The sequence below is a fragment of the Mustela nigripes genome, chromosome X (genome assembly GCF_022355385.1).
Source record: "Mustela nigripes isolate SB6536 chromosome X, MUSNIG.SB6536, whole genome shotgun sequence".
Taxonomy (NCBI): domain Eukaryota; kingdom Metazoa; phylum Chordata; class Mammalia; order Carnivora; family Mustelidae; genus Mustela; species Mustela nigripes.
Window position 1 is genome coordinate 17,202,213 of NC_081575.1, and position 19,903 is coordinate 17,222,115.

The window sequence follows — 19,903 nt, forward strand, 5'->3', positions numbered from 1 at the left end:
TGGACAAAGTTTTATCATTAGATCAGCTAAGATAAGAGTCTTTATTTTTGTTTTACCTTCACTTATCCCTTCTTTAGTGCTCTTCCTTTCCTTATGGAGATCTGAGTTTCTGATCTATATTATTTGCCATCTCTCTATAGAACTTCTTTTAATATTTCATACAAGGCAGATCTACCAGCCACAAATTCCCTTAGTTTTTGTTTGTCTGAGAAAGTATTTTCCTTTCATATTTTTAATTGAAGTGTAGAAGACATACAGTATTATAATACTTTCAAGTGTACAACATCATTATTCATTTATATACACTACAAAGTGATCATGATAAATCTAGCTACCATCTGTCACTATGCAAAATTATTACAATATTATTAACTATATTCCCTATATAAAATCATTAACTCTATTCCCTAATACATTGTATCCCTGTGTCTTATTTATTTTATAACTGGAAGTTAGTGCCTCTTGGTTCCCATCCCATTTTGCCCATATCTCTACTCCCCACCCGTCTGGCAACCACCAGTTTGTTCTCTGTGTCAATGAATCTGTTGCTGTTTTGTTTTGTTTATTTTGTTTTTCAGATTCCACATATAAGTGAAATCACATGGTATTTGTCTTTAACTTATTTCACTATGGTTATCCCTGTTGTTGCAAATGGCAAGATTTCATTCTTTTTATGGATGAGTAATATTCTATTATATTTGAATGTTATATAATGGGCATATGAATATCCATTCATATATAATATATATATATAATATAAAATATATACATGTATAAAATCACATCTTCTTTATCTGTTCAGCAGTTGATGGCCACTTGGGCTGCTTCCATATCTTGGCTGTTGTAAATAATGCTGCAGTAAACATAGAGATGTGTACATTTCTTTGAACTGGTGTTTCATTTTCTTCAGCTAAATCCTCAGAAGTGGAAGTGCTGGATCCTACGGCAGTCCTCTATTTTTGGAGGAACCTCCATATTATTTTCCATAGTGGCTGCACCAGTTTGCATTCCTACCAACAGTGCACAAGGGTTTCCTTTTCTCCACATCCTCACCAACACTAGTTATTTCTTGTCTTTTGATACTAGCCATTCTGATGGGTGTGAGGTGATACCTCGCTGTAGTTTTGATTTGCATTTCTCCCCTTCACTTTTAAAGGTTAATTTTTCAGGGTACAGAATTCTAGCTTGGTGGCTTTTTTCTCTCAACACTTTAAATATTTTACTACACTCTGTTCTTGCCGGCATGGTTTCTGAAAAAAAGCTAGATGTAATTCTTTGTTCCTCTATAAGTAAGGTGTTTTTTTTTTAATTTCCTCTGAATTCTTGTGCAATTTTTACTTTATCTTTTTCTATACTTTGAAGGTGGTATGCCTAGGTGTATTTTGGGTTGCTTTTGTTTGTTTTCTGTTCCTTTGTTTTTGTTTTATTTTTTAAGGATTTTATTTATTTGAGAGAGAGAGACAGAGAAGGCAACAGAGATAGAGAGAACTCGAGCAGGGAGGAGAGGGAGACGCATACTCCCCACTAAGCAAGGAGCCCAGTGGGGGGTTTGACCCCAGGACACTGAGATCATGACCTGAGCTGAAGGCAGTGGCTTAGCAGACAGAGCCACCCAGGTACCCCTCCTGTTCCTTTGTTTCACGTTTATCCTGCTTGGTGTTCTCTGAACTTCTTTAATCTGTGGTTTAGTGTCTGACATTAATTCGGGGGAAATTCTCAGTCATTATTTTTTCAAATATTTCTATTCCTTTCTTTCTTCTCCTTCTGGTATTGCCATTATACATATGTTACCTATTTTGTGGTTGTCCCACAGTCCTTGGCTATTCGATTCTGTTTTGTTCTTTGTTCTCTTTGTTTTGGAGGTTTTTTTTTTAAAGATTTTATTTACTTATTTATTTATTTATTTATTTATTTGAGAGAGAGAGAGAGAGAGAGAGAGAGAGCATGCGCACATGTGTGCAAGAAGAGGAATAAGTAGTGGGCGAGGGCGAGGGTGAGGGAGGGGAAAAGAATCTTGATCGGATTCCATGCTCAGTGTGGAGCCCAACATGGGGCTCAATCTCACAACCCTGAGATCATGACCTAAGCCAAAACCAAGAGTCTGACGCTTGACTGACTGAGCCTCCCAGGAGCCCCTGCTTTTTGGTCTCTGAGGATTCTGTTTCTATATCCTCTAGCTTAGAGATTCTTTCATTAGCTGTGTCCAGTCTGCTCATATTCCTGTCAAAACCATTCTTCATTTCTGTTACTGTTTTTTTCTCTTTAGCATTCTTTTTGGTCCCTTGTTAGGATTTCCATCTCTCTGCTTACATTGCCATTCTTTCCTTGCATGCTGTTTTCTTTATCCACTATTAATAAATCATAGTTGTTTTAAATTTCCAGTCTGATAATTGCAACATCCTTGCCATGTTTGGTTTTGATGTTTGCTCTCTCTTCAAATTGTGTTTTTTGCCTTTTGGCATGCCTTATAATTTTTTTGATAGCTGGACATGATGTTCCTGTTAGAAAGAATTATTGTGAATAGGCTTTTAGTAATGTGGTTCTAAGGTGTAGGGTGAGGAGAGGCATTCTATAATTCTATGATTAAGTCTGTCTTTTAATGAGCCTATGCTTCTGGACCATGAACTTCACAGGTGTTTCTGTTTTGTTTTTGTTTTTGTTTTTGTTTTTGTTTTAATCCCCCATTATGTGGTAAAGGATGGCTAGAGTGGGCTAGAGTTGGATATTTTCCTTCCCCAGGTGAGTTAGGCTCTGATAATACCCCAGCAGATTAGGCTTTGGTTAACTAGTTTCTTCTTAGAGCAGGACTTCTTAGAGAGGAGTGGAGTGCCCTGGTGTATTTCAATATGGTTCCTTTTCTCCTCTCCTTCCTGGAAGCCTGAGGGAGTTTTTCTTTGATATTTACTTTGGGAATCTGGTCAGGCTCCTGCAGGTAAATTTCATAATATTGTGGAGGCCCCCTTATGAGGAGGTCTCCCCAGAGACTAACTCTCAGAATTTTCTGCATGAAGCTTCCAGCACTTTGTCAATTACAATTTCAGTTTTTCTACCCCAGCACTGTGTCCCAAGGTGGTTTCTGCTTCTGATTCTCTGCTCTGCTGAGCTCTGACTCCCTGTATTTGCCTATCTCTCCAGTCTTGGTGACAGGGATTTACCCTCTGTCCCTCTGCCCTTCTGTCTCTTGTAGTTCCAAGAAGAGTGGTGTTTTGTTTTGTTTAAGATTTTATTTATTTGTTTGACAGAGAGGGAGAGATCACAAGTAGGCAGAGAGGCAGGCAGAGAGAAAGAAGAAGAGGAAACAGGCTCCCTGCTGAGCAGAGAGCCAGATATAAGGCTTGATCCCAGGACTCTGGGATCATGACCTGAGCCGAAGGCAGAGGCTTTACCCACTGAGCCACCCAGGAGCCCCAAGAGTTGTGTTTTCAGTCTGTTTAGCTTCTTGTTGTTAGGACGGAGTGGCAACTTCTAAGTTCTTTATATGTGACACTGGAAATGCTGATAGTGCAAATTTTATTGTTGGGTATAAACAGTGTCATTTTTTTTTTTGTCTTGAAGTAATAGACTCACTTTGTTCTTTTTAAGAAAACGACTGCCAAATACTCAACTGTGAATAACATTAGTTTGTCGCTCTTTTATATAAAAATAATGTTTTATGAAAAAAGTTCCTAGTTCATCTCAACTCAATCACCCATGGTCTTTTCCTCTAGATGATCACCACACTTCAGCATGTAACAGAAGTACTTTATGCATCTCACATAATGTTAAATAAGACGTGTCATCAAGGGTCAAGATTGACTAAAATTATTTCGTACTGCTTCTTCAAGTACCTTCTTAAATGAAACTTGATTTTTTTTAAAGATTGTATTTATTTATTTTAGAGACAGAGTGGGGGGGGGAGCAGAGGGAGAGGGACAAGCAGATTCTGCACTGAGTGCAGATGGTGCCCCACGTGGGGCTCAATCCCACCACTCTGAGATCATGACCTGAGCTGAAACCAAGAGTTGGACTCCCAAATGACTGGGCCATGCAGGCTCCCCTGAAACTGGGCTTTTAAAAAAGTGAGAGTGCTTAACAGTGGAAAAATAAAATGATTACCATACGAGTTTGGTGCCACTCCCCTGACCCATGCCATTGCTTTTGCAATGTAAACATCTTCACATTTGCCTGAAGATAAACCATGAATTTCAACAATGTCATTCAACGCTGGGAATATTTCAGCACTCTTCCTCTCTCCCAATGCTCTCACCTTGGATCTTCTCCGATGATTAGTTGGTGCCGATAGTGGATAAACATAAATAAAACAGCAAATCCAGCTCATGTCTGTAGATTTGTCTGTTTGAAAGGCAAAAACAATTCCACTGAGGTGATATTAGGCCCCCATCTTTATGATTGCAGCTAAATCTTGAATTTAATGAGTTTCTTTCATTGCAAGGTGGCATGACTTCCTCTACTGACTCTTTATCTAGTAGACTCTCGACAATGTCAACTCTACAGGATTGTTGTTGTTGTTGTTGTTGTTCTTTCAGAAATACCACCAGTTCCTTTTCTGGAAGTTTTTATTTAAATTCCAGTTAGTTAGCATACAGTGTTAACATTAGCCTCAGGTGTACAATATAGTAATTCAACACTTCCATACAACACCCAGTGCTCATCATGACATGCCCATCACCCATCTCCCCTATCCCCCTGCCTGCCCTCTGATAACCATCAGTTCGTTCTCTATAGTTAAGTGTCTATTTCTTGGTTTGTCTCTCTCTCTTTTTTCCCCTTTGTTCATTTGTTTTGTTTCTTAAATTCTACATGAGTGAAATCATATGGTATTGGTCTTTCTCTGACTTATTTCACTAGCATAATGTTCTCTAGCTCCATCTACATCATTGCAAATGGCCAGATTTTGTTCTTTTTGATGGCTGGGTAATATTCCATTGTATATATTCACCACATCTTATTTGTCCATTCTTCAGTTGTTGGACACCTGAGCTGTTTCCGTAACTTTGCTATTGTAGATAATGCTACTATAAACATCAGGGTGCATGTATCTCTTTGAATTAGTATTTTTGTATTCGTTAGGTAAATACCTAGAAGGATCATGGGGTAGTTCTATTTTTAAGTTTTCGAGGAACCTCCATACTGTTTTCCAGAATGGCTGTACCAGTTCACATTCTCAGCAATAGTGCAAGAGTGTTCTGCTTTCTGTACATCCTTACCAACACTTGTTCTTTCTTGTGTTGTTGATTTTAGCCATGATGGCAGGTGTGAGGTGATACCATGCTTTTGGTTTTTATTTCCTTGATAAAGAGTGATACTGAGCATCTTTTCAAATGTCTGTTAGCCATCTATATGTCTTCTTTGGAAAAATGTCTATATGTGTCTTCTGCCCATTTTAAAATTGGATTATTTGTTTTTTGGGTGTTGAGTTTGATAAGTTCTTTATATATTTTGGATACTAACCCTTTATCAGATATGTCGTTTGCAGTTTTCTTCTCCCGGGCCTTGATTGTTTCCTTCACCATTCAAAAGCTTTTTATTTTGGTGTAGCCCCAATGGTTTATTTCTGCTTTTGTTTCCCTTGCCTCAGGAGACATATCTAGAAAGAAGTTTCTACTGCCAGTGTCAAAGAGGTTACTGCCTATGTTCTCCTCTAGGATTTTTATGGTTTCAGGTCTTATATTTAGGTCTTTAGTCCATTTTGAGTTTATTTTTGTGTATGGTCTAGGAAAGTGGTCCAGTTTCATTTTTTTGTACGTAGCTGTCCCGTTTTCCCAATACCATTTGTTGAAGGGACTGTCTTCAACAATATCCCCATTGGATATCCTTTCCGACTCTGCAATGTTCATTAATTTCTCCACTCTTGTGTGTGCTTCCTTAGCTACTATAATACAGTGCCCCGCACGATGCTTTAATGGCTTTTCCATTTCTATTCTTAAAAAAAAAAAAACCTGTAACAAACAATTTTTGACTTTTTACATCTACTTTTAAATATTTAATTTCTTTTCCTTTAAACTCTGAATAATTGATTTCAAGATGACTCTACAGCTTAGATCACATTATAATACTATTCTGAAATGTTCTGTTGCATCAGACACAGTAAGATAAATTATTAGTATCTATACTGCCAAAGGAATGCTAACTTTTTGGCACGTTCTTGTTTCTTAAGTATGGTTGCAATCTACTGTGGAGGTTCCACCTTTCTATGATTCAGAGAACTCTTGATGGTTTAACACTTTTGAACATGCTTATACCTAGGCATTGCAACCAGAAATTAAGTGAGTCTTCCACTCTCCTTCTTGAAGCCAAGCATCCATTTTTAAATATCAGAAAATTATGTTGTAAATAAATTTTATTATGTTATATGATGACATATAAGATCTTCCATAATAACAGGCATAGTTAACTTTAAAACTTAGGTGATTTTTCAAAAAGTATCTCTAAATATTACAAATAAGGCAACAGGGTGCATTTACTTCCTTTTTTAAAGATGTATTTTTTGGGTGAGAGAGCACAAGCAGGAAGGGCAGGGAGATGGAGAGAATCTCAAACAGACTCAGCGATGAGAACAGACCTCAAGGTGGGGCTCCGTCTCATGACCCTGAGATCATGACCTGAGCAGAAACCAAGAGTCTGATGCTTAACTGACTGCACCATCCACATGCCCCAAAGTACATTTACTTCTTATGTTTTCACATAGACACAAAGCTTTCAAAGTAACAATTTATTTAATTAGAATGAGATTATAAAGATTATAGTAGGCATCTCCTAAGTAATCAGTAAGAGCACTAAGTCCTGAGAATAAATTAATCTCTGAAAAGTATGTATTTGTACCCTAAGAAGAAAAAATAAATGTATTTGTACCCTAAACCAGCTATTTTAGAAACTTTTAGAATGCACAAACACATATCGCAGAGCACGGTTTAATTACACTTTAGATAGCCTCTGGAAAATTCCTTATATTTCTAAGGGAAGAAGAGTGGAAAAGGCAAAGTCTTAGTATTATTGTGGATAGAAGTTTGACCTCTAGAACTTCCTGAGAGAGTCTCAGAGAACCATAGTTAGAGGGGCTGAATCCGGGGGAGGTCAAAACTGGAGCTTGGGAGACCAATTAAGAAGAGTGGGATGATCTCTGTTGGCATTGGCTCTCCAACCTGAATGTGCCTGAGAATCCCCTGGAGAGCTTGCTGAGCCAGATGGCTGGACCCCACTCCCCATTTTCCTGCTTCAGTAGGTTGAAGGCTGGGCCGCGAAATCTGCATTCGTAACAAGTTCCCAGGTAGGATACTGACACTGCTTCTTTGGGGGCCACACTTTGAGAACCACTGCTCTGGGGTCTTACTGCTCATTTCAAAACTCAATCCTAGACTTACTGTATGTGAATCTTCATGACTAAGACTCCCAGATGATCTGTATACATGTTGAAGTTCGAGCAGCACTATTCTAAGAGATGGTATCCTAGACCTGAGGATGAAGAAAAGTGCCCAGGGTTAAAAGTTATTTATAAGAACGGAAAGAAGCACAAACCTACATGGCTGGACATAGGGAAGTGAGAGAAGGGGAGAAATCAGATATGCTTTGGTTTCAACTGAGTAGGTAGCTGATTATTCCTTTCCACTGGGACAGGGGACACAAGCAGAAGAGTGCATTTGGACAAGTGGTATTTGAGTTCAGTATTGAATGTTTGGACTACATGAAGCTCTCTTTTAACTGCCACTATATTAATCCTATTGGCCATATGTGATTAAGCAACACTGGCCGGGGCTCCTGGTCCTGTGAAGGGATTGGTATTACATGAGAAGTGTTAGGCACGCGTGCAGGATTCTATTTTCAACTACGAATCCACTTGTGGCAAATATAAATTAGTAAAATGCAAGTCCCTTCCACAAAAGGGTGTTGAAAACCTGTCTCCCACCCCCATAGCACCCATCACCATGCAGATTAGAGACACTGGGTAACGGCAAAGATTATTTGCCACCCACCAATCAGGAATCAGGGCCCTGAAGAATAGAAGGGGATATTCCAGGTAACCCAGAACAAAGATGAGAGACTGTGGGATGTGCAAACAATGCCAGCAAACTCAATGGAGTTCCCGTTCAGAGTGGGGATCAATCTCATCAAACCCTTTCGCTGCCTTCCAGAAGTCCCCAGTAGAGAACACCTCCAAGTGTTACTTAGAGCTAGCGATGTACTTGACCCACTGAGCCGGGATTCTAACACATTCTAATCTGAGTCGGATTTCTGTCTGGATGGGGCAGACTTTGCACTTCCATCCGTGCCTGTATCTGATCCTCACACAGCTGCGAGGCATGGCAGGCAGTGTTTGTATTCCATTTTGCAGAGCTGAGTCTGAAGGAAATTAAAGGACTTGTGCAGAGTCACCGAAACAGGAAGAGAGTGGGACTAGAACCCAGGTCTTCTGACTCCAAATCATGTGCTCTTTTCACCATATTAGAATGCTGAGTTCCACTGAACAGCAGACTGAGCTGCAGGACGAGTTACCTTTTTTTGGATTCCAGTTTATTTAAAGAGATGACTTGAGGGATGCCCCGGGTGGCTCAGTTGGTTAAGCATCTGCCTTCGGCTCAGGTCATGATCCCAGGGCCTGGGATGGAGCCCTGCATCAGGCTTCTTGCTCAGCGGGGAGCCTGCTTCTCCCTCTGCCTGCTGCTCCCCCTGCTTATGCTCTCTCTCTGGCAAATAAGTAAATAAATAAAATCTTAAAAAAAAAATAAAGACACGACTCGCATAGAAGGTTCACACAGTGACACCTGACTTCCTAAAATAGCACAATTCATAATGCATTACAGTTTATTAGCGACTTTCATTTTAATGGTCAAGCAATTAATGATGAGCCACAGCAAAACGTCTGTGGCAGAAAAAAGAAAAAAAACATTTACATTGTCACCAGGTCTGTTCATTATCCTCCGTGCTCTATATCCAGATCAATCAATAGTTAATTAATAATGATGTGCTTCCTGAAGTACAAGGTTATAAATTAATTTAATGCTCGTATGCATATTTTTTGTAGGAAAAATGAGTAGAAAATGCCTGCCATGCCCATCTCATTGTAAGAAAATGTATGTAATGATTACAAGCATATAATAAGAATGGTTTGCCCAGCCAAATGTTTGTTCATTTCTGTTAATCAGTATTCATTTGAGCTACTTTCATGCAGTTTGTGGAAGCAGTGCAATCAGTTGAGTAGTGTGGCAGATTTAAATCAGTAATAAAAGCCCTGGGGAAATTAACAAGACAAAACATTAACCACAGACTAAACATTAACATATATTAGCATTTTTATTATACCTGTGGAATTGTTAAATGGGCATGGTTACTACTATTAAAAAGTTTATGTTGTATATCACATAATTTCAATGTATATTTTGTTTTAAAACTTTTAAGATTTAATTAAATGAAATTGAACAACAGCATAATAGACAATTCAACAGAATGAACTGAAGTTCATTATTTTATTTCAGCTGGAAACCTACAGAATTCCCAACCCACCCTATCCCCAAGCCCCCCAAGGTATCCTAAACAAATGCCACAGGTCATACTCCTCCAGAGTGGACCACAGGATCAGAGTTGGTATTTAAATGGCATAACCATAGAGGGAGTTTTTATGTTTAATTCTGTGGAGTTCTGAAGAATCCACTGACAACCCAAAACTAAATTACACCAGTTATTTAGCAACAGTTCTCTCAGCAAAGCCCTCTTTGGGGCCACAGTAATCATCTGGATTCCAGCAGAAAGGTTATTCCGTAATTAAATAAAACTGCGGAGATCTTCTAGAGCCCCTGAGGTCCCGGTGACCTGGAGAACAGCTCCTGAGAGGAAGGAGTGAGACAGCCACCATCTTCCTCAAAGGCTGTCAAATTTCCCAGGGTAGTAGGGTATGTCTGTGGCTCCCCCACAGACTCACTAACGGGAACTTCTCTCTTTCTGTTTCTGTTTCTCCCTCCCCTTCCTCCTCCTATTATGGGCCATGTAAGACACACACACACACACACACACACACACCCACACACACCCAGAGAAGGAAAATGTAGGTGTGCCTGTTTGGCTCAGTCAGTAGAACATGCAACTCTTGATCTTAGGGTTGTGAGTTCAAGCCCCGTGTTGGGCATGGAGTTTACATCCTTAAAATAAAAGAAAAAAGAGGTAAAGTCTTTCCTTCATCTGTTTTTTTTTTTTTAATCTGGTTCTTAAACTTTGAACACAGAATCGACCTGTCGGCTTAGTTAAGAGCAGGAGAGTCAGAGACGCTATTTAATGTATTTGCAGCCCTTCCCCATTTTCTCGTCTTTTCGGCTATGAGAGCTAAAGGCCTGAACCTGTTGTATTTCTATAGCCCTAGGGTCAACCAGAAATCTCCATTGAGGGGAAGCTATAAAGAATATAGCTGGGCCAGACATCAGACTAGACCTGGGTTAAATCGTAAGAATTACAGATTTTGTAGCCAGTCCAAGAATCTGACTCAAGCAGTCAGTCAGGGGCCCGGGACAGCCCACAGGAAGCAAGCTGCAGGGGGAACACACCTGGGAACCACCTCTCCCACAGACCCAGACATCCGGGGCTTTAGGGTGATTACTAATCCTCTCTTACCAGGCAGACCAAAGAGTTTAAATCACTCCACTAGAAATACTATGGTTAAAATTGGATGTCCGTTTTTGGCTTATCTTTAATAACTAGTCCTTCTTTAAAGGATTTTTTTAATCCTTCGTAATCATTACTCTTCTCCAGTTATGGATGGGATGGCCACAAACCTGGGTCATGGGAGGCCCCCAGAGTCTATCCTCTTGACAGAAATCTACGGCATAGGGAGGAAAAACCAAAAACAAAAGCTTGGGGCCCCTCGCTGGCTCATTCAATGAAGCGGGTGATTTTTGATCTCAGGGTTGTGAGTTAGGGCCCCATGTTGTGTGCAGAGATTACTTAAAAATAAAATCTTAGAAAAATAAACTTAAGTTTTGCTAGGCAGATCTAGGTTCAAGTCCTAACTCTGCCATCTACTACAATTATGGTTTGCTTCAGTTCCTTAAACATCGTGAGCCTCAGTTTCCTTATCTCTAAAATGGGGTCAAAAATACAAGGTCCGTATGCCTCAGAGAGTTGTAGAATTCACCGTCAAGAACAGAGAATAGGGGCGCCTGGGTGGCTCAGATGGCTGGGTGTCTGCATTCAGCTTTGGTCATGATCCCAGAGTCCTGGGATCGAGCCCCACATCAGGCTCCCTGCTCAGCAGGAAGCCTGCTTCTCCCTCTCCCACTCCCCCTGCTTGTGTTTCCTTTCTCGCTGTCTTTCTCTCTCCCTCTCTCTCTCTCTCTCTCAAATAAATAGATAAAATCTTTTTAAAAGAACAGAATGGATGGAGGAATTATTAGTAAGGCAGGGGGCTGGAGTCAGGTATTATGTTACAAATGGGAAGTATTGGTATTATTGAGAAACTTACAATGTAGACTTTCTCTGCTGAGTCAGTCAGAGGGAGAGATCAAGTGTGAGGGTTTTTTTTGTCACCAGAGGGCTTCCAGAACCAACAGCAAATGGCCCCTGAGCATCAGTATAGTTACATTTTAACCAGTGGGGTATCTGCATTTTTTCGACACATCAGTTACAGGGTACCTGTGTGCATTGCATCAAACCAAATGCTTTGCAGGGTTTCAAACTCTTTGGTAACATATTCTACTTGAAAAATAATTTTCAGGGGCACCTGGTGGCTCAGTCGATCGAGCATCCAGCCCTTGATTTTAGCTTAGATCATGATCTCAGGGTCATAGGATCAAGCCTGGAGTTGGGCTCCGCGCTCAGCTCAGAGTCTGCTTGTCCCCTTCCCTATGCTCCTCCTCTCTCTCTCTCTCTCTCTCTCTCTCTCTCAAATAAGTAAAAACTTTATTTAAAGAAAGTCATTTTCAGGCGCCTGAGTGGCTCAGTGGGTTAAAGCCTCTGCCTTTGGCTCAGGTCATGATCCTGGGGTCCTGGGATCAAGCCCCGCATCCGGCTCTCTGCTCAGCAGGGAGCCTGCTTCCTCCTCTCTCTCTGCCTGCCTCTCTGCCTACTTGTGATCTCTGTCTGTCAAATAAATAAGTAAAATCTTTATTTAAAAAAAAAAGGAAAGTCATTTTCACCTTTTTTTTCCCAGAGGAGTTCAGAATAAAATATGACACTTTTCATATCATATCTTCCTTTTTTGCATGAGACCCGAGTGACAGCTGGAAGGTAGCTGGGGGACCAGGTCAAAAGGAAGTCTTATTACTCTCTTCATGCATGTGTAAAGCCAGTGTTCTGGACCTTGCTTAGAAAAGAATGGTCCTAGTGTTGCTAGGATGACCTTCTGACCATAAATATGGTCAGGAGCCCTGCCTTCTTTTATTTTTTTTTTCAAGATTTATTTATTTATTTGAGAGAGAGAAAGCACACAGCAGGGAGGTGCAGAAGGAGAGAGAGAGAGAATGTCAAGCAAACTCCACTGCTGAGCACAGAGCCTGATGTGAGGCTCGATCCCATGACCCTGAGATTGTGACCTGAGCCAAAACCAAAAGTCAGGTGACCATCCGACCGCATCCTTCCTCCCCCTGACTCCCCAGGTGCCCCAAGTCCCTATTTCAAGTCTTGTAACACCTCAGGGGACCCCCGTTACTCTCCTGCCATAGATTCTGGCGCATGAATAAAGGAATCACTATTCTTGGAAAACGAAAGGATTTTCTATTCCGGGTCTATCGGTAGAGACATTCGCCCACCTAATTAATCCAGTCTCACTAACTAAAGTTCAAGATAGCGGCACCCTTAACCAGGTGCATTAGTCCGTGGAAGGAAATTGGATTGCACTTGTTATTTAAGAGCCCCAGACTCCTGGGCGGGACACTGAGTTCTAAAATGCTGCTCGAAATACCGGTGATTCTTTAGCAAGTGCAGCCGTAGACGGAGACCCGGGTCTCCAGGCAGCGCCTCATGTCCCCCGAGTGTGACATTTACAAAGAAATTTTGATCAAAGGCCCTCTTTTGTGTTAATTCTGCGTCTCTTTGTAAATTCTGTTTTCTTTTTGTGGCCACCCCTCAAAATGAGCTTGTAATATTCACCTACAGCTCACACAGTGCGGAGGTGGAAGATGTGGACAGAAGAGCCCGAAGGCACGGGGGAGGGGGTCTACATTTGACAAATGCTTTGTATATGAGAAGAATTTGCTTTGTGGTAGATTTGTGGAAGAAAATACAGCCCGTCTGTTAAGAAGTGGCAGATTTCAGCGGGGGGGGGGGGGGGGGGGGGGGCATTGGCAGGACACCGTTGTTTGCCCCTGACCCCACCCGGAGCCTTGGGGACTCTGCCCAATAGTGCCACATTGGGTGGCTTGGGAAGGAAGGTCACACTGGCTACATTCTCGTTTGTTCTTAACCTTCCTGCTTTTGCCTCAGCTGTACCCCCTTTCCAGTGGGTGGTTCCATGAGCGTTCGCCGGCTGTGTGGCAAGTAAACACGTGTGTGTCTATGAACATAATTTTAGGATGCACAGTCTGCCCTCAGTTATTCATACCTGCCTTGCAAACTTTGGAAATGACTAGAACCGAGCTCCCCAGTCCAGCCAGGCAGCCCCCTTACCTGAAGCACCATCAATCCCGGTAAACTCAGAGAATACAGTTTTCTATATAAATCAATTCTTGTATTAGGAAAGAAAAATCTTTTTAGTTTGTTTGTTTTTCCCCAGTGGAGGTGAGGCCTCTACTGACTTTAGATTCTTCTTTTCTAATTCAAGAATTGATTTATATAGAAGACTTTCCAAAGCTATACAAACCAAATGCTGCTTTTGCTTTTAGAAAGACATAGGTAGCTTTGTAAATGTCATCTGGGCCATCTTGAGAAATCCCGGAAACGGATGACCACACGCAGCCCGGGACTGCAGGCATGCCAGACCTGATACTAGGAGTTCCCTTCAATTCATTTTGATGAATTTACTTTTACTGAGTCCCTAACAGCATGCAAAATTCAGTCTGATTTCTGTGGAGGTACAGAAGATATAACCAAAGGTACCAAAGATATAACCTGTCTTCACTGGGTATTTCTAATATTTTTCTTTTTCTTTATTTTTTAAAATATTTTATTTAGTTATTTGACAGAGATCACAAGTAGGCAGAGAGGCAGGCAGAGAGAGCGGGGGAAGCAGGCTCCCTGCCAAGCAGAGAGCCTGACTCGGGGCTCGATCCCAGGACCCTGAGATCCTGACCTGAGTCGAAGGCAGAGGTTTTAACCCAGTGAGCCACACAGGCTCAATGTTTTTTTTTTTCTTAATGTATATTTTTCTTAATGTATACAATCTATATATTCACCTTGGCTATGTTGGCTGTGTTTCTGAGGACTGGGAGTTCCTTTAAAAAAAGAGAGTGTAAGCAACTGGTGATTAAGCATTGTCTTCTAGGGAGGTGATATTGTATAAGCTTTGAAGTCAGACAGTGAATCAACGGTATATTTGCCACAGGCAACCCTTAACCTCCTCTAACCTCAGTTTCTTCACCTCTAAAATGGGGATGATAACATTTAGCTTAGTGTCTGACATAAGGGAGACATGTTAATACATCTTTATGTAGAAGTTCATTTTAGGCTTGTGTCTGAAAGCTCAAAAATAGAAATCTACAAATAATTGAACCAGATTACTTAGAATTGAGATAAGAAAGCTGATGCCATCTTTTGATCATTGCCATATGACTGTTAAGAGGACGAAGCTTTAGAGGGAGGCATCCGGCAACTAGTCTCGAATGAGCAAGTGAGTGGATCGAGAAAGGAAGGAAGGGCGGGCCCGGTGTGCCGTGGCTGCGAACAGTAGCGTCCTCGGTAGTGGGGTTCTCATGAGTGTTGATTGTCTGGGTTGCCCTAAGGGACCCTGGAGACAGCCCTTTTGGTGGATTCTGGGGTCTGACCTCATGGCTATCTCCAATTTAGGCTGCAGACAGGTATGTGGGGTGCCTTTGGGAAGCCCCAGGGCACAGTAGCCAGGGTCCACATTGGCCAAGTCATCATGTCCATCCGTACCAAGCTGCAGAACAAGGAGCATGTGATTGAGGCCCTATGCAGGGCCAAGTTCAAGTTCCCTAGCCGCCAGAAGATCCGCACCTCCAAGAAGTGGGGCTTTACTAAGTTCAATGCGGATGAATTTGAAGACATGGTGACTGAAGAGCGGCTTATCCCAGATGGCTGTTGGGTCAAATACATCCCTAACCGTGGGCCCTTGGACAAATGGAGGCCTCTGCCCTCATGAGAACCTTGGCACTACCCCTTCCTGTCATATTCATGCCCACCAATACATCCAACTTCCTGTCAAAAAAAAAAAAGAGAGAGAGAGAAAGAAAGGAAGGAAGGAACAAAAGAGGAAGGATGGGCGGAGGGAAGGGGAGAGCGAGGGAGAGGAGGTAGCCTTTCTTGAGTACCTGTGTTCTTTAGTACTCTTGGTCCTGGTCTTGTTCAATGATACGGGATTCACAGCTGATCACACTGGCTATGGATTGGTTGGCTGGCCTTCTTCCTTCCCTTGGGCGTTTTTACGAAAGTCAGATGAGCCATTACACTGACATTCTTCAGCATACGCAACCCTGGGCCTTCGAACCCAACTCCCTGCACGGAAGGCTGCTCTGTTAACAGGCTACTCTACACATCTCTCACCCCCTTCCTCTCCCGCCCCACTACTTCCTAAACTTTGTAATTCCTATTTGTGAACTTCTACATTCTTATAAATACTAAGGGCCGTGGAGAGGTATCAATAGCCTAAGTCTTGTATAGAAAGTCCTCTCAAATGTGCAGAAAGAAAATGCATTTTTCATCTTAGGAAACCTTGAATAGGTTGGGCTCAAAGTCTCCACTGCCATAGTCTTCAGCCTGCTTTTCCACAGATGGCTCTTTACCTGAAAAGCGTAGCACCTTTTTCGGACTCCAGTAATAGCTTCGTTCTGCTCTTTAAAAAGAAATTGGGGAAGAAATTGAAGTGCATTTCAGAATTTGTTTCTACTATCATATCTGTGAAAGTATCATATAATTATATTGCATTTCTTTTTCAGATTGGCAAGTTATGTGCCCATTCTCAACAACGCCAGTATAGATCTGCTTATTATCCTGAAGATCTGTTTATTGACAAGAAGGTATTAAAAGTTGCTCATGTAGAACACGAAGAAACCTTATCCAGCCGAAGGAGGTAAGGGGATTCTGCTTTTTTCCCCCCTCTGTTTCAGCATACAATTAACAATTGTGTTGTAAGGTGAAAAACTTTTGGAGTGAAGCTTCTTAAATACACATTATTTTGTTCTTTTGAGTAGAGTTTGATTAATTAATTCTACCATTTGTAAATGCTAAGGAAAAGAGATATCACATTATATCTAAGCCATATTTAAATGTAAAGTTACCCTATGTAAATATCCAGCACAGTACTCCCTGAATAGGGAGTCCGATGTGGGGCTTGATCCCAGGTCCCTGGGATCATGACCTGAGCCAAAGGCAGCTGCTTAACGACTGAGCCACCCAGGTGCCCCCAAGATATTTGTTGACTAAACAAAATGTTTTCTGCTTATGATCTGGTCTCACAATTTTATGGCTTCGCTTGTGGTTTTCCCATTATTACCAGTGAGTCAAGGTCAAGTTCACCAGAAAGAAACTGGCAAGACACACTCATGTGCATAAACATACCGCACATTCTGTACACTCTTGTCAGTATACAAAATGAAGGATTCAGTTTCTGTTTCTTAAGACAGCAGTCAAGGGACTAAATCAAAGTTTGTTTCTGATTCTCTTCTTTCCTCCTTCCCTCATCCAGATGACCTCTTTCCCTGTTCTAGTCATGGTTACAAATAAGGGGTGGCCATTGGATGGGAATCCCAACACAGGTCTAGGAGAGGTGCCTTCCCAAAAGGAGTGCACATGTCCCCAAGCCTGCCACTGGCTCAAAGAATAGCCAGACATGAGTTCTGCTTCCTGATGACTGGCCTGCAGATGGAAAATTAAGAGATGAAATCAGCAACATCTCAGATGTAGGCTAAATGAAGCCATTCATATCCATTTACTACAGGAGGTTTTAAAGTGATAACTCTTAGTCATCACTATGACATCACAAACTCTTAGTTTGGAGTGAGAGAAGCCAGTAAGGCTGCATGAGAGAGAGTCCTCCAAAGAAGCATTTCAGGAAGTCCCATGTTCTCTTTTGTTGACTTCCAACCAAATGGATGTCTAGTTTCCCTGTAGCAACAGTTTTAAAGTGTGACTCAGAGACCCAGGAAGTCACAGAAACTCTTTCCAGGGAGTCTGAGATGCTCCTTTTGCTAACTACTTATCCATGTGAACCTGGGTTTTGTTTATATACTTTAACCAAAACAACACATTGCAGCAGATTGAATGCAGAAGCCAATGGGAGAATTCAGCTGTCTCCTATTAAGCCAGGCTAAACATATTTTGTAAAAAAGACAAAACCAATATCAGTTTCTCACTATTTTTTTCATAAAAATAGTACTTATGTTAACACATAATGGCTCATTATTTGTTTCAAATAAATAAATAAGTAAATATTTCCCCCCTGAGTTTCACTTTCTAAAGCAGTAAGTATCTAAAAATATATATCGGACCAACAAAAGCTCTTTGGGGCCCTCCATCATTTTTAGGAGTATAGAGGGGTTGTATTCATTATCCAGTGCTACATAACAAATTTCCCCAAAACATAGTGATTTAGAACAACTAACATTTATCATCACAGTTTCTGGCAGGAATTCGAGAACAGCTTGGCTGGGTGGTTGTCAGCTTGGTCAGTTTCTGGGGCTGTAGTCATAGGAAGTGCAGATCTACTTTCCAAGTGGCTCACTTAGCAAGGTAGTGCTGGTTGTTGAAGGGAGGCCTCAGTCCCTCACCGCATGAACCTCGTGAGTGACTCCGCAACATAGCTACTGGCTTCCCCAGAATACAAGATCCATGGAAGAGCAAGGAGCAAGCTGTATTGTCTTTTCCGACCTAGTCTGGGAAGTGACGTACTGTCAAGTCTGGTATCTGTTTGTTAGAAGTGAGTTCCCAGTTCTAGTCCACACTCAAGGGGAGGGAAATTAAACTCCACCTCTTGAAGGAAGGAGTATCAAAGAATTTGTGGACAAATTTACAAACCACCACAGGGGTCCTGGCACCGAAATATTTGAGAACCATTTCCCTATAGCATTGGAGAGTTTTAGGAAGTGTTTTTCATTCTGGGGAGACAAAATTTGGTCATTTCTCCAAACCTTTAACCTTTGACTTTCCTTTGTCTGTTGTTCTCAATTGCTTTCACACTTTGCCCAGACCACCTGAGAAATTAACCTCAGTCATGGATCTTTAACTAGGGGAAACCTCTTGCGTATTGTACTGAAGTGAATAAATTATATTTATATTGTATTACTACAATATATAATATATCATATTATATATCAATATCACAATAATTAATGAAGAATCAATATCTTATACAATTATTTTTATTAATTTATTATTATTTTATATAATTATATAATTTATAATTATATTATTTATAAATAACCTACAAAAATAAAATATAAATGTATTGTATTATATTATACTACGTAATTATTCATTTAAAATTAATAAGAGGGCATCTGGCTGGCTCAGTCAGCAGAGCATGTAATTCTTGATCTTGGGATTGTAAGTTTGAGCCCCACATTGGATATAGAGATTACTTAAAAATAAAATCTTTAAAAAAATGTTTAAATAAAATTAACAAAAGGAATGTTTAAATTATAAATTACATTTATATGTTATAAATGTAATATATTTGTATGGCATTATACAGTAATATGTATTTTTATATATATTGCTTTATTCAACTCAACAGACACTTAGGAAATACCTGTCATGGGCCAGAATGTGTACTGGCATCAAAACTCAAGACAGAGGCTCAACTCTCCAAAGCAGTCTAATGTGGAAATAGACTTAAATGCAAATACTTCCAAAATAGTTTTATAAGTGCAAAGGAGTGTCCAGAGTCTATCCCTAGAGGCAGCCTACAGGAAAAATGAGAGCCTCTGCCCAGGGAGATATAGTGGGCCTCCCTGGAGGAAGTGGTATATGAATCAGTCCCAGCATCATATGCAGAGCTTATTCAAATGAAACACACCGGCCCAGTCCCATTTTGAGACAACCCTGCCAACCTACACACATTTATGAGTAAGTAGGAGGTGCTACTTGATCAAGGGCCTGCTGCCATGGCTTCTGTCTGGGGTTCTCGTGGGACCCATTCCCTACTGTCCTACTGGGGAGGGCTCTATGGGGTCGATTCCTCCACAGAAAAATGAAATGGATGAATGGGTTCTTGGCCGGGCACCCAGATTTGGCACTTTGTTTAGATCGCTTTCTGAACTTGTTGCTAAGCCCAAAAGAAAAGATAGTAAGAAAAACTACATAGCTTGCAGGCTTGATTAATTGGTGGCCGGGCAAGGCTCGTTTGAGTGTTGGAAACACAGCCTGCCCCATGGTGCTTCTCATCTCTTGCAAACTAGAGCCTTAGAGTCCGAGTCAGAACAACAGGAGAGTGTCTGATTTCCTTAAGCTCCCTCCAGTAGGCATTGTAAACCCTTTTAGGGAGAGGGGAGACTCAGGGATTAAGATCATCTCTTGCCCATGCCCTGGCCCCTGCAATCTGATGTTATTAGGAAGGTTTGGTTTGACGGAGGGTTAGTACCTCTATAAATTTCTCGGTATGTTCTGCACAGCCTTTCACACTGGTCCAGAAAAATCTATGTGCCTCCGACACCCCTCACATCGTTGCCCAAGCTCCATCCTCCTCGGGTAAAAATATGATAATTGCAAAGGAACCCTGTTGTAGCTTTCCCTCCCTGGAGGTTGGGAGCAAGCTGTCTGAATCTGATTATGAGTTGAAAAGCCCTTTCCTTATTAAAATAACAACACACAAAGA

At 41.1% G+C, this 19,903-nt stretch overlaps 1 protein-coding gene and 1 pseudogene across 1 annotated transcript in view; both read left to right on the top strand.

Annotated features, from left to right (window-relative positions):
- The window catches only part of GPC3 (glypican 3), a 399,544-nt gene that overhangs the window by 246,411 nt on the left and 133,230 nt on the right, over window positions 1-19,903 (top strand). The window contains exon 4 of the mRNA XM_059385454.1: window positions 16,029-16,162. Coding sequence (XP_059241437.1) covers window positions 16,029-16,162 — 134 coding nt within the window. The remainder of the gene's footprint in view (window positions 1-16,028; window positions 16,163-19,903) is intronic.
- On the top strand, window positions 14,720-14,872 carry LOC132007958 (small nucleolar RNA SNORA70; annotated as a pseudogene).